Source organism: Pan troglodytes, chromosome 16, assembly GCF_028858775.2.
Source record: "Pan troglodytes isolate AG18354 chromosome 16, NHGRI_mPanTro3-v2.0_pri, whole genome shotgun sequence".
Lineage (NCBI taxonomy): Eukaryota > Metazoa > Chordata > Mammalia > Primates > Hominidae > Pan > Pan troglodytes.
The window spans coordinates 12,598,164-12,614,346 of record NC_072414.2 but is presented as its reverse complement, the minus strand read 5'-3'; the positions used below and the strand labels follow the sequence as shown (position 1 = coordinate 12,614,346).

The 16,183-nt window shown below is 44.9% G+C and overlaps 1 protein-coding gene across 1 annotated transcript in view; it reads right to left on the bottom strand.

The window, feature by feature from the left end:
• Positions 1-16,183, bottom strand: part of LOC104004591 (POTE ankyrin domain family member I) — a 119,015-nt gene that overhangs the window by 47,931 nt on the left and 54,901 nt on the right. The window contains 2 exon segments of the mRNA XM_063794612.1: positions 3,049-3,573; positions 11,753-11,864. Coding sequence (XP_063650682.1) covers positions 3,049-3,573; positions 11,753-11,760 — 533 coding nt within the window. The 5' untranslated portion in view covers positions 11,761-11,864.

Genomic DNA, 16,183 nt, shown 5'->3' with positions numbered 1-16,183 from the left:
AAGGATCCTGAGAGATAGTAGAATATGCCTGCCCCATAATAGGTGTCTGGCTTATGTCTGATGACTAAACGGATTGAAAAAAATGGATGAACACAGCTTGGGAGTTCAATATTTTTAAAGAAAACTCCTGTAGAGTAGGGCAATACATTTGCAATAGTAATAATCATTTATATTTGCTATTTTAATTTTCATAAATATATAACTCAACTAAAATGATTAATTCATACTTTTTACATGTTAATCTATATATAATGAAAAGGTAATTATATAATAAAATCTATATACAATAAAATCTACAGGAACAGGTAAACACAATCCCTCTACTTCTGAAGAGGGTAAAAGTTCACAGAAGATAGCCAACCACAGAAATAAAAATAAATAATAGAATGTGAGAAATTATTTGCATCTATGCAAGAAGCATATTCCTTCTCTTCCCAAGGATTATTTCATTACTAATGAACTTAAACTAAAAGTTCAGATGTTCATTGCAGAAATCACAGATAAAAGGAAAAACTTCATTTACAAATCCCCAGAAACAAGTTTGATTATATTTTCTACATATTTTCAGCTAACACAAGAGCAGATTCTGTTCATGTATATGTGTAACAAACTGATTTTTTTCTCACTTGCTATAGCAAAGTACATCTTTGCATGTCGACATATCTCTATGTACTGACACCCTCAATAGCTACATATTATTCCGTCCTATGGATGCACTGAAATTTTTTCATGAAATCTTTATATGGGCTTTTCTAAATACACTGCTATTTTAAGCAATACTAAGAAAAACAGACATCTATTTGGTAAAGATATTTCAGTATAATGGAACTGATGAGTAAAAAGCATAACATTTTTAAAATGTGGTTCTTACCACTAAAGTGCCTGTTTGAAAAGCTGCAGCAACTTAAACTTTAAACAACTATATAAGTACCACTGTTATTCATCCTCACAAACTTTGTGGATAGAAAACAGTATTTCATTCCTTTTTTTTTTTTTTTTAGATGGGGTCTCACTCTGTCACCCATGCCGGAATGTAGTGGCACGATCTCGGCTCACTGCAACCTCCACCTCCCTGGTTCAAGCAATTCTCTTGCTTCAGCCTCCTGAGTAGCTGGGATTACAGGTGCATGCTACCATGCCCAGCTAATTCTTTGTATTTTCAGTAGAGACAGGATTTCACCACACTGGCCAGGCTGGTCTCAAACTCCTGACTTCATGATCCACCTGCCTCAGCCTCCTAAAGTGCTGGGGTAACAGGCGTAAGCCACTGCACCTAGCCTCTCATTCCTCCTCTAACTTAAATAGAAAACAGTATTTCATTCCTCTTCTAACTTAAATTTCTTCTTCTACCAGGAATGCTATCTTTTCCTATGCACATAGGTCACTGGTAGATATGCAAAAAAGTACTTTGCCCAATTTTAAAATGTGCTTATTTTATTGCATATATAGGCCAGGCATGGTGGCTCACGCCTGTAACCCCAGCACTTTGGGAGGCCAAGGTGGGTGGATCACGAGGACAGGAGTTCAAGACCAGCCTGGCCAAGATGGTGAAACCCCATCTCTACTAAAAATACAAAACAATTAGCCAGGCGTGGTGGCAGGCGCCTGTAATCCCAGCTACTCAGTAGGCTGAAGCAGAGAATTGCTTGAACCTATGAGGCAGAGGTTGCAGTGAGCCGAGATTGCACCACTGCACTCCAGCCTGGGCAACAGAGTGGGACTCCATCAAAAAAAAAAAAAAAATATATATATATATATATATATCTCTCTCTCTGCATATATAAATAGGCACTTGTGTTTTCTTCTGGTATGTTTCTCTTTTTGTATATTTAAAATTTTTAATCTATACTCTGATTTTTGTGATATAAACATCTAGCTAGTTTTCTCCAAAAATGAATTATGAACAATCCATCTTTTTTAAATAATACAAAACATCACCATTATCAAGCGCTAAATTCCTACATATATTTGGGTATTTCTAAATTTCCTATTCTGTTTTATTCATTGATGTCTTTTCAGCTGTTAGTAAACAATTTGTGGAAATAAATAACATGCACATTTTGACATCTGGAAAAGCAAGCCTTTGTCCATTCTGCTACAAAAAAATTAACTTATCACAATAATAAAAGACAGCATGTGTAATTTAAAAACTCTAAAACTGCTATTTTTATTTGGCTTAAGTAAAAGTGATAAATAGAAAAAGCTCACTTTTTTTTTTTTTTTGAGACGGAGTCTTGCTCTGTCTCCCAGGCTGGAGTACAGTGGCGTGGAGTACAGTGCAGTGGCTCACTGCAAGCTCCGCCTCCCGGGTTCACGCCATTCTCCTGCCTCAGCCTCCTGAGTAGCTGGGACTACAGGTGCCTGCCACCGCGCCCAGCTAATTTTTTTAATATTTTTTAGTAGAGATGGGGTTTCACCGTGTTAGCCAGGATGGTCTCGATCTCCTGACCCCATGATCTGCCCTCCTCAGCCTCCCAAAGTGCTGGGATTACAGGTGTGAGCCACCACGCCCAGCCAAAAAGCTCACATCTGAAGAAAATTCAATCTTCCTATTCAAGCACAAGAACCGTCTTCCCATTTCAGTTTCCTTCTAAGATTACTCAGTAAAGAACATATTTACATAGTGTACATTGATATAAAATCCATACTGGATTTTATTTGAAGAATATTTAGTCCTGAAGTTGATGTGTTATGGGGCTTCATTCTTAGTTCTCAATATACACTTTTTTAATGTATAGAACATTGTTTTAAAATCTGTACATTAAAAATAATCTGCTGCATCGACAATGTTGCAAGTTAAATCACTTCAAAACAGTCTATTAGTGTTCTAGGAGGGAAATTATACTTTGATTGGAAATCAGCTAAAGTTTTGTTTTTGTGTTGCTGCTCATAAAGGGGCCTGTGCCCTGACCTCTCTGAGGTTTCCACATCCAGGGTGGTGTGAGGCCTGCGGAGGCAAGAAAACCAGGCTCCCCTCCTCCCCCGCCAGGAGGGTATGTCCCCATCATCCCCCCACATCCCACCTCCTCCCAGCCCAGGCCTGGTTACCTCTTTTGCTTGTCCTTCTTGTTCATGTCAGTGTCCTTGAGCATGACGATGAGATCCTTTCTGGGGACTTTACCCCACCAGGCAGCTCTGTGGAGCTTGTCCAGATCTTCTCGATGGATGTGGTACCTCGGCTCCATGAAAGCGCTGTCGTCGTAGTCTCCCCAAGGGCCCACTTTGCTCTTGCCGCTCCCCCTGCAGCAGGGGAAGCAGTGGCAGCACCACTTGCCCATCTTGCTCCTGAGTGTCTTCATAGCAGAGTCGTCGTGGTCTCCAGAAGTGCCCACGTTGCTCTTGCCGCTCCCTCTGCACCAGGGGAAGCAGTGGTGGCACCACTTGCCCATCTTGCTCCTGAGTGTCTTCATAGCAGAGTCGTCGTGGTCTCCAGAAGTGCCCACGTTGCTCTTGCCGCTCCCCCTGCACCAGGGGAAGCAGTGGCGGCACCACTTGCCCATCTTGCTCCTGAGTGTCTTCATAGCAGAGTCGTCGTGGTCTCCAGAAGTGCCCACGTTGCTCTTGCCGCTCCCCCTGCACCAGGGGAAGCAGTGGCGGCACCACTTGCCCATCTTGCTTCTGAGACCAAATGGCTTCTTCACAGAGGAGGAAGCCGGCATTGAACTAGCCTCAGCCACCATCTACTTTTAACAGCCAGGGGAGGCCGGTAGTAGCCAGCAGATCGCGTCTACCAACCAGTTTCACCAACTAGCAGATAACTCCCGGTTTCTAATCTGTTTGAAGAGAAAACCTGCCAACCCCAGCAGGGGAGCCCAGCCCACCCCACCCAGGGAAAACCCACACCCACCTGGGGAAAGCCCACACCCACCCGGGGCGACCCCACGCCCACCCCAGGAAGGGCCAACCCCACCCCCCAAGAAAACACCCCGCCCACCCAAGGGAATGCCAAACCCAGGAGAGAAAAGGTCAAGTCCAGCAAAGCAACGTGACAGAAGAAACGTCAGTCCAAGGAAGAAATGTCAATCCAAGCGACAAACGCCAAGCCAAGCAAAGAACGCAAAGCCAAGCCAAGCGCTACAGGCCAGCCAAGCCGTTACACACATGCAGTGTGCGCATGCCAGCTGTTACAGACCAGCCAAGCCGTTAACGCGCGTGCAGCATGCGCGTGCAAGCCATTACAGGCCACCCAAGCCATTACGCACGTGCGGCATGCGCGTGCAAGCAGTTACAGGCCAGCCAAACCGTTATACGCATCCGGCGTGCGCGCACGCATGCACGTGCAACCCCTTACAAGCCAGCCAAGCCACTGCCGCGCGTGCGGCGTGCGCGCGCGGCATGCACGTGCAAGCCGTTACAAGCCAGCCAAGCCACTGCCGCGCGCGGCGTGCGCGTGCGGCGTTTGAATCTCAGGTGGTGTCAGTGCACGTGGCACAGACAGTAGCCGATACGTGCAACCTGCATAAGTCTTGGCACCACGAATGTCACTGACAGCCTGGTGTTCCCGGCAAACTTCCTGGGAGTCAGCCGAGCTTTCAGGCCATTGAGAAGCCTCTGGTGAAAGAAAAAGCTTCTTGAAGCAGGACTGGGGCTAAGTGGCTGGAACTTGAGGATGCTGACAGCCTCCTCTGAAGAAAGCCCCCAGGACACTCCTGGTGGTGCTGTTGTGCATGGCAGCTGCTGCAGCTCGGAGCACCGGCTGGCGGAGCGGGCTGCAAATGGCCTCAAAATCACGGAGCATGTTCTCACTCACAGGTGGGAATAGAACGAGAACACACAGACACAGGAAGGGGAACATCACACACCAGGGACTGTTGTGGGGTGGGGGGAGGGGAGAGGGATAGCATTAGGAGATATACCTAATGCTAAATGACGAGTTAATAGGTGCAGCACACCAACATGGCACATGTATACATATGTAACAAACCTGCATGTTGTGCACATGTACCCTAAAACTTAAAGTATAATAATAATAAAATTTGAAAAAAAATCATGGAGCACAAGACGCCCACCGAGCCCAGCACCTGCCTGAGGTGCCTTCGATACCTGCTCCTTTTTGCTCCACACCCAGAACACGAGGCCATCAGCGAGGGGGCATTTGGGGCCACAGGATCGCAGCCAGCTCCTGCCCCAGTGCCCCCTGCCTGTCCAAGCCAGGGCCAACATCTGTGGGGCTTCTGGCCTGGGGGGCTCTGCTCCACTGGCATGCAATAGGGTCAAGGTGCAGGCCGCTGTGTCCAGGCCAGCAAGAGGGGGCTTGGAGGAGCACCTACCACTGATGGGGAGATGCAGAAAGGCAACCCCATGTGCAGATCCTGAGAACAGGACACTGAGCCTCCCTGGTGCTGGCCTCTGAGCTGGACCAGGGCAGTGGCACCTCAACGCTCCTGCAAGGACTCTCCTGCTGTGAAGCTTTATGCAGCCAGGCTCCAGTCTGCTTCACCCAAACCACAGGTGCTTTGGTGTGGGAGGAAAAATGGATTCTGAGCCTGGACACCAACCTGCTCTTACCAAAAGAAGTAGAGGAAAAGCCAATCACAAGTGCAAAAAAAAAAAAAGGTACTATTTTGTAACTGAAATCTTGCGTGATATGCAAGGTTAAGCTAAAGCTCCTCTTGCTTGATACTAAATTAAATTTTGAATGAAACAAAAAGAAGACACACACACTAAATTTCCTTGTTCCTCTGTGATCCCCTGAGCCAGGAAGCAAGAGGAAGCCTGGCCTCCTGGACTCTCTCCCCAGCTAGGGGGCTGAGCAATTTCCTCCAGGCTCACAGGGAGCAGCTGGGCTCAGTGGGGCCACGTTGCCCTTCCTTCCTACATGGCCATCCTCAAACCTTCCATTGCCCCATACAGAGTGCCATGATCTGGGTTCAAATCCCAGCTCTGGCACTCGCCACCTGTATCACCTGGCAAATGCCTTACCCCCAGACACTTGCTGTCTGTGTCCTTCCTGACAGGAGGGATGGGAGCTGGTGGCCCTGGCATGAGATGCTGTAACAGTCAAACACAAGCAGAAGCAGGTAGACACCTGGGTGGGGGACTGCCCTGCTGGGGGTGCTCACCAAAGAGTACCTACCCATCTGCCCACGTGGCCTTGCACGTCTCAACACTTATCAGGCACCTGACTATGGGAAATCCCTAAACAAAGCCCTGAGCTGCCCTGGGGAATGTGACCAGGGCAATGCACCAGGAAGGACAGTCTGGGGTGCTTGGCATGAGTAAGGATAGGCTGGGGAAATGCCAACCTCTTCCCACCAGCTTTGTGTCCCAGGGCACCCTCAGTGGACAGAGAACCCAGAGATGCCACAAGGCTTGAGCTGCATCCTAACCATCCTGAGTTCCGGCCCAGCCATGGTCCAGGCCCGAAGGTACTTTGGGTGCTAAGTTGGGATGACGAGGGGCCAGGTGACACTCCTGTGTTCCAGGATCTGGTCAAGAAGGTGGTAGCCTGTCACTGCCTGGCTCCATCTGGTCCCAGTGGAACAAGAAGGGCAGGAAGCCTCTAGCACCCACCCTCTGGGCCACCAACACCCAGGTCCACAGTGTGGCCACCTGAGTCAGCATCACCTGCCTTGGGGACCAGAACATGAAGGCCCAGATATGACGAGCATAGTGCAGCAATGGATGCAGGTGGGCAAGATGTGCTGTGTGGATCCAAGGAGCCCCTCTCTGGAGGCTTGGGCATAACCTCTCCATCTTACAGACACATAATATTTTACTTCTTTGTAGGGTACATACAAATACTTGTTACATGCATAAAATGTGTATTCTGGTTACTTTGAATATTTACACATAATAATATTACTTAGCCACCACAGCCTGCTGTCAAACATTACAGCCTATTTCTTCTAAATGTAGGTTTGTACCCAATAGCCAACTTCTCTTCATTCTCCCTTCCACATACCCAGTCTTCCCGGCCTCTGGTACTGCCATTGTATTCTCTTTGTCCATGGGATCAAGTTTCTTTAGCTCCCACGTGAGTGAGAACCACAACTCCAGAATCGTTATTAAAATCAGGAATTATTGTTATTATTTTTTGAGACGGGCTGTCACCCAGGCTGGAATGCAGTGGTGCAATCTTGTCTAACTGCAGCCTCAACCTCCCAGGCTCAAGCAATCCTCCCACCTCAGCCTTCCGAGTAGCTGGGACTACAGGGGTGTGCTTCCATGACTGGCCAAGTTCTGTATTTTTGGTAGAGATAAGGGGTCTCACCATGTTGCCCAGGCTGGTCTCCCACTCCCAGCCTCAAGTGATCCTCCTGCCTCAGGCACCCAAAGTGCTAGGATTACAGGCCTGAGCCACCATACCTGGCCTGATCCCAGTTTTAGAAAAACTCTGTAACTAAATTTAGATGAAAATATATGAATCTGTCCAGTGATTGCTTTCACATTTTCTAAACTGTGCTTTTTTATATCATCGAGAATCTTCCATAAATGTACTTTGGTTTGAAATATTTTCTTGAAGTCAGACATATTTAGCTGTGACGTGGAACAGTTCTTCTCACAGCATCCCCTCCCTGCAAGCTGCAGGTCCTGAGGTCAGTGGCCCTTGACTCTATGGACTCTATGTTCTTCCCTGGATCCAGACCCTAACTCAGGGGACAGCGGCACCGCCTCCTGCCCGGCTCTCGGCTGCCTGCACTGCTCGTCATGGTGACAGGATGGCCTGCCCCAGATGTGTGTCTGTGTGTGTGTGTGGGTGTGTGTGCTTTTGCTGCATTTCTTCTGTCTTGCTTTTGTCATCTCTCTTTCTCCCTTTCCTCCCTGAGGCCTGCACAGGGCAGCTGTGCTATCCACTTCTGAATGTGGGGTAAGCTGTGGCCCAGGCCTGGGTGCCTGCTGGGACCTCCCAGGAGATGTGTGGGAGCAGACACCAGGTGGGCTCAGACACTCTAATGGGCACTTGTGCCTTGCTCTGTCCCTGTCATTTGAGGCCATTTTGGCCAATGGGAAAGCAGACCTCTCTGGCAGAAAAAGGTCCACTTTGACTCAGGCTGGGGTGGCAACTCTGCCTGCAGGTTGGACCTGTGGGTCTCATCGTGAACCCCCACGGGTGACTGGCACTGGGAGAAGTAGAGGACGTGTGGGTTCTGCCTGCTGTCTTCACGTGTGGAGACAGGGTCCTGCCAACCGGTCTCCTGGAGGGGGCGTTGCCTCCTGTGGGTGCCATGTATGCCAGAATCCAAGCATGGGTGTACACAGGGGCTGAGCCCACTCACAACCCAGGACAAAGTTGCTTGGCTGTTTTGGGGCTGGGAGATCTCGAAAAGCCTACCAAACCCAGCATCATCAGTGGCTCTCCCACTCTCAATGCCTTGGTCTTTCTGCTTTTTTGGCTGTCACATTGGCACATTTCTTGGTGCCACCAAAACAACTCAAAATAATCTCTTTTCAGTCATGCCTGAATAACATAACCGGCTTCAGGTTTCCTGAAAACAGAGAAAGTGAAAATCCAGAAAAAATGGCTGTTTTCTTCCTCTGATGGTCCAGCCTGTCTTCAACCACAGGACTCCACGCTGGCCTGGGGTCTGAGTCTCCTGGATTAGTCACTGTCTAGCTTTGATCAAAACCATGAGCAACTGAAGCAGAATATGAACGTGGAAAATGTTCTGGGTTGTCCCCATGTTGGGAAATTATTGTCCAACAAACGAGTAGCTGTCCAAAGCACTGCAAGACAACTAGTGTGCCTTGGAGCTTGTCAGAGGAAGTGTTCAAGAGTGCTTTCTCTGTCTCATTCAGCAAGTCTCACTTCCTTTTTATGTTCTAAATCAGAATGTTCTAAATCAGAACATAGAATCACGGGCCAGGCTTGCAAGAAGCAAACATTGACTTCTATCGACATGTACTTAGCCAGGGCTCATTTGAATGGCCATATGCAGCAGCAAAGAGGCTGGAAAGGAGTGTAATGGTGTGACTAGTGGAAAGAGGAGACACGTTTGTTGTTCTTCACCCCGTGTATACTAAGGATGTTTTTAGAAAAAAAAAAAATTTTTTTTGCTCAAGCACAGTTTATGCAACAAAATGTGACTCAGAATCTAATTTCACAAAATAAATCCAGAGGAGAGACTTGAGGGAAAAGGGCAAAGATGTAACTCAAAGTCCATAGCATCACAGAATAGGATGATGGTGATGGTTTCTAACCTTGAGAATGTAAGTGGGTTCTTCAGTTTCTAAAATTTATTTATCTGTTCTTGAACCCAAGAAATCAGAATAGATCGTAACAGAAAAAAAATGACCTAGCTTTCACCTAGACAAGTTAGAAAATGCAGAAGTAGCCTGGCAGAACAACAACCATCTGACCTTTGACAAAACCACAGAAATAAGAAATAAAGAAAAGGCTCACTATGCAATGAATGGCGCTGGGATACATGACTAGCCATGTGCAGGACAATTAACACTGCAGCCCTGCTTGTCATCATATGGAAAATTAACTCAAGATGAACCAAAGATTGAAATAGAAGACTTCAAATATAAAAGTCCTAACAGACAACCTATTAAACACCTTTCTCAACATAGGCTTTTGCAAACCACTTAAGACAATTTAGTACCCAAAACAAATGCAAGAAAAAACAAAAAGTACAAGTCTGGCCCAAGAAACTACGGACCTGCTGCACAACAAAGCAATTGCCAACAGTAAACGCATAGCCTACATGATGGGAGAAAATGTTCCCAAACCAAGCATCTGACCAAGTTCTAACAGCCAGAATCTAGAGGACCTTACCTAAATCAAGAAGCAGAAAAATAACACAAGTAAAAAATGGGCAAATGACACAAACACACTAGTCAAAACACGACCTAAAAAAGACCAACAGACACGAGAAAATGCTCAACATCACTAATCATCAGAGATGAGGTACCAGTGCCATGACACACCAGTCAGAATGGCCATTTGTCCAAACACAAAACATATTTGTGTAGCAGTACATAAAAGCGAAAACGGCTACACTCTTGGGGTAATGCAAACTAGGTCTCACACTGCGGAGAGCAGTTTCAAGATTTCTCAACAACAACAAAGAGGGAAAGAAAGCAGAGCTACCCTTCTACCCAGCAATCCAACCCTGTGTATCTACCCCGGGGAAAAATACATGTGTCTATCAAAAAGACACACACATTTGCAAGTTCATGGGAGTGCTACTCACAGGAATAAAGATGTGGACCTGACCTAGATGCCCACCAACAGAAAATCAGATGTTTTTAAATGTGATACCTATACACCACAGAATACTAAGAAGCCACCAAGGAAAATCAAACACAGAAACAAAATCATGCCCTCAGCAGCAACATAGATATAACTGCAGGCCACTCTGCTAAGCGAACTCAGGCAAGAACAGAAGACCAAACACCACAGGTTTTCACTTACAGGCAGAAACTCAACACTGAACACACACGAACATAAAGATGAAATCAACAGACGCTGGGTACTACCAGACAGAAAAAGGAGGGAGACAGGAAGGCTTGGAGGAAGAATGATCCAACTGGTGCTGTGTTCACTGCCTGGGTGACGGGTAAGTTGAGACCTCAAGCATCAAAAGTCTGCTGTATAGCCATGTAGTGAAATGAACCTGCAGGCGTACACCCCTCCATCACAATAAAAGTAGCTATCATTTTAGAAAACCCAGCTTTGGAAATGGAAATGGAAAAAAAGGAAGAAAATACAAGAAAACACACAAAACAAAAGAAAAAGCCTACAGTGGCCCAATCCATCCATTAGTGGCATGAACACAGAAAGATAACCAAATGGACACAACAAAGGAGCCAAATAATCAACCCACAATTATAAACACTGAACCCATGGGATTCTTGCTTTTCCCCCAAAAGCACACCAAAGGTACAATGGTTGAACAAACTGGGGGGTTCATGTGCAAAGGACTGAAATAAACCCTTCTCTTACACAAGACACAAAAAATGACACAAAATCCACTGAACACCAAAGAGCTATTGTGAAACCAAAACCTCCAAGGAAAACGCATAGGGTGTGTGTCTACTGTGGGGAAACTTGAACCTGTGAACCTAAGCTACAAACAGAAAACACATAGGAATCAACTACCCGTAGACCATACAATGGCTTTGCCATCTCGCTTTACTTCTCAAAGGGACACAGAAATCACCGCTAACAAAAGCTAATGTGACCACGTGAGACTAAGGACAACTTCAGAGCTTCACACAGCTTCAACACTGGAGAGAAAACAGTGAACCCAACAGAAGACATCCCACAGACTGGGAGAAAATTATGGAAAACTGTGGATCTGGAAGGGCTTCTTATCTAACATATTCAAGAAACTAATGGTCCTAAGTGGAAAAAATCATAAAAACCAATACATACGCTAAAAATGCCCAAAGGACTGGCATAGGCATTTCTGAAAAGACCTGAAACAGACTTGCAGGTAACAGAAGTTTCTCCACATCAGTAATCATCCCCTAAATGTAAATCCCAACCACACTCAGATACTGCCAAACTCCCCAGAGAACGAGTATGACCAGGAACAGCAATAAAACTTTTTGAAGATAAGGGCAGTGTAGATTTGCAGACAGAGAAACTCTCACACACTATTGGTAGGAATGCAAATTTGTATATCCACTGGGAGAGACAGCAGGAGGTTTCTGAAACAACAATACAACTACCAGTTCCTCTAGCCATCCCAACATTGGGTATACCGGCAAAGCCAAGGAAACTTGAAACTTAAGGAGATATTTGCCTTCCCATGTTTGATGAAGTACTCTGGACAATAACCAGGGTATAGAGGTAATCTACCTGTCCATCCATGGAGGAAGAAATGCAGGAAATGAAGGACGCAAGCGCAATGGTATACTCCTCAGCCATCAAACTTCTGGACATCAGGTCACTTCCAGCAAGGTGGAGAAACCTGAAGGACATTAAGTTAAAGGAAATGAGCCAGGCACAGGAGGACAAACACAAACACAGCACAATCTCACGCACGTGGAATCTAATGAAGTGAATCTCATAGAGGAGCAACGTCAATAGTGCGTACCAGAGGCTGAGGGGAGGCTTGGAAACAGCTACAAAGTGACGCTCAGATGAATGGCAAGAATTCTGGTGTTCTACGGCTTAGCAGGGTGACTAGGCTTAACAATATCCTAGCATGATATTCGATATAGCATGAAGGGGTGATCGGGGTATTCTCTCCACCAAGAAATCCTCACTGTAGCCTGAAACAGAGACACGAGTTCCTGTAATCTGATCACAACAGCACTGATCCATATGTCAAACGGTCCCTTGCACCCTTAAAGTAAAAGCATAGACCATATGAAATTTTTGTTTTCAAATAGGATCACATCACATTTCTGAAAGTCCTGTGGGACAATGAAGTGCCCCGCACTCCCAAAGCAGTTCCTACACACATAAAGTCGGTGGAGCGCCATCACACTCTTCCACTTTAAACTACTTCCCAAAGCTTTAGTTACCCAGATTCCTACACACACAAAGTCAGTGGAGCCATCACACTCTTCCACTTTAAACTACTTCCCAAAGCTTTAGTTACCCAGATTCCTACACACACAAAGTCAGTGGAGCCATCACACTCTTCCACTTTAAACTACTTCCCAAAGCTTTAGTTACCCAGATTCCTACACATACAAAGTCAGTGGACCATCACACTCTTCCACTTTAAACTACTTCCCAAAGCTTTAGTTACCCAGATTCCTACACACACAAAGTCAGTGGACCATCACACTCTTCCACTTTAAACTACTTCCCAAAGCTTTAGTTACCCAGATTCCTACACATACAAAGTCAGTGGACCATCACACTCTTCCACTTTAAACTACTTCCCAAAGCTTTAGTTACCCAGATTCCTACACATACAAAGTCAGTGGACCATCACACTCTTCCACTTTAAACTACTTCCCAAAGCTTTAGTTACCCAGATTCCTACACACACAAAGTCAGTGGACCATTACACTCTTCCACTTTAAACTACTTCCCAAAACTTTAGTTACCCAGATGATTTGTGATAGGCATTAGCAGAGAAACACAGGCCAACGGACACAATGAGGATGCCCAGGAGTAAATTCAAATTGATATAGCGTAAGCACATGTTTAGAAAGAACCGCAAAAGTCACCACAGGAACGGAGACTCTGTCCAATACAGCGTTCTGAGAACTGGATATCCCTAGGCAAAATAACAACATAGGGTCCTTATTGTGTGAAATTCACAACCATCTATTCAACATGAATGAAAGACCTATACCCAAAACTTGAAACTATCACTCTCTGAGAAGAAAGTATATGGTGTGCAGATACCTGGGTCAACCTGGATCTATGCTTACAGTTTGCAAAAAGGAAAATGAAAAAATATGGGGGAAATAAAAGAATACAAACAACAAACAAGCAAAACTCACAACAGATTCGTACGCTAGTGAATTTCCTTTATTTCATCAGTAACCAACGTAGTGGAAAACCACAACACTGCACACCCCTGAATACGCATCAGACTCATCAGACTATATGGCTTGGGGGCAAGAAAGAATGAAAACAATGAATGAAAAGAAACAAACATCCAAAGGATGATAAGAAAGATATCGGGGAAAACGCAGCTAAGGAGACTTTTGGAAAAGGTGTAAGTAACTAACACTACTAACTAGCAGAAAACAGCAGAAAAGAGAAGGTAATTAGCAAACCAAAATTGGGCAAACAAACCAAAGAGTCTTTTCTGCAAAGAACACACAACACTGAAAACAAATGTACTTGTTAACACGTAGTTAGTATCACTAATCATAAGAAAAATGAAAATCAGAACAAGACTCAGATAATCGTGTCCCTCTCAAAGGAAACAGTATTACAAAGAACTTCATATATCTTAAAAGAAGGGAAACCACAAATGCTGCTGTGAATTTCCAGAGAGGGGAGCTCTCTTATCCACAACTGTTGACAAGGTAAATTAGTACGCACACTACAGAGGCCACCTGGAGGTTCCTCTGAAAACTAAAAATAGGACCATTTCACTGAGCCACGCTACCGCAGGGTGTGCACTGGAATCATGTCATCAGTACACAGAAGACACATCTGCCTTCCCATGCTGACTCTGGAACCAGTCGCAATAGCCAAGATAAGGAATCAACCTACCTGTCCACCCGCAGAGGATGAGATCCAGAAACCGCAATATCCATTCACAAACAAACACTTTTCAGCCATACACAGGTACTGAAATCACGTCATCTGCGGCAACACTGTGGAACCTGGAGGACACTATGGTAAATGAAACACACTAGGCAGAGAAAGACAAACCTCACATTACCTCAGTCATGGGGAATCTAAGACCCTTTAATCTCACATAGACCTACAAAGCACCATAGTGCTTGCCAGGGTTGGAACAGAAGGCTGGGCATGGGTGGGGACAGGAAACAGGTACAAAGTGACACATTGCATAAGAGAAATGAAACCTGCTGTTCTATTCCTCAGCGGGGTGACTAGAGAAAACTTTACCAGAGGATAGTTTTCAAGACAGCCAGAAAGAAGGGTTTTGGCTCTCCTCAACTCAAAGACAGGAACACTCTACAAGGCAAAAAACGACACTATATACCCTGATTTCATCACTATGTGATGCATGCATGGATCCAAATATTCCACTCTACCCCCTACCTGTACACCTTTAGGATGGGGTCGATTTTGTTTTTTGAAAGCAATGTGAAGAAACAATGAATGCTAAAATTCCCATGGGACCACAAAATGCTCTGAAACTCCAAAGCCAGGCTGGGAGATCCAGACGATGTCAGATGGACCACACTCTCCAATTTCAAATTTCACAGAAAAGCTACAGACCCACCTCCACCTAGACAGAATAGGAAACCCAGAAGCAACCCCACATACCCGCAACCATCTGACCTTTGAAACACCAAAATTCAGATGTGGAAAGGGCTCACTGTGCAATGAATGGCACTGGGATAGTGTCTAGCCACTTGCAGAAGCGAACAACACTACAGCCTTACCTCTCACAAGATGCAAAAACTAACTCAAGGTGAATGAAAGATTTCAGCAGAAGACCGCAAACTATACAAGTCCAACAAGAAAAACTAGGAAATACCTTTCTCAACACGGGCTTTGGTAAAGAATTTAAATAACTTAGTCCCTAAGAGCAACGGCAAGAAAAACCAAAATGGACAAGTTGGGCCTAAGAAACTAAAACACTGCCAGACAGCAAAATAAATCACCAGCACAGTAAAAACATAGCCTACAGGATGGGAGAAAATGTTCCCAAACTATGCTTCTGACCAAGACCTAATAGCCAGACTCTAACATGACCTTAAAAAAATCAAAAGGCAGAAAAACAAATAACCCAATCAAACAATGGGTAAAAGACATGAAGACGTTCTTGTAAAAATAAGATGTACAAGTGACCAATAGACAAAAAAACCCTCAACATCACTCATCATCAGAGAAATGCAACTCACACACACACTGAGATACCATCTCCCGTCGGTCAGAATGGCCATTTGTCCAAAGTCCAACATTTACATGCTGGCAAGGCAGCAGAAGAAAGCAAACACTGCTACACTCTTGGAGAGAATAAAAACTAGTTCTCACACTATGAGAAGCGGTTTGGAGGTTCCTCAAAAAACTTAACAACTACCATCCAACTGAGCAATCGCATAACTGGGTATCTAGACAGAGGAAACTAAATCATAAACCCTTCTTTCAAAATGACACAGACATGGGTATGTTCTTGGTAGTGCTATTCACAAGAAAAAATAAAATAAAATTGACCTATGTTCCCTTTAACAGTTGATTCGATGTTTTAAAGTGTTGTATATAGATACACCATGACCCTTTCACAGGACAAAGTAATAAGAGAAACCAGAGTTGTGTTGCTTCTGGACTTTTCAACAACCATAGATACATAAGAAAATAAAAGATTTGCTAAGATATTGTTAGATCCATTTTCCCCTGCTCTACACTCATATTCATCCCCAATGTTTGGTGACAGTACCTTGGATTACAAACAGAAAATCAGAGAATGTTGATACATTTCTTCCATTGCAGTAGTTAAAAATTAGTAGATGCCTCCCTGTCTAGAATTTTTTTTATCTAGAACCAGCTATAGACAAAATATGAAATAAGACAAGATTTTATTTTGTGTCCCAAGCTTTGTAATCCATGTTGCACTTGGTTCTATCAAGTCATTCAGAGAATGTTATCCAATAAAATCCTTCATACTAGATATCAGGT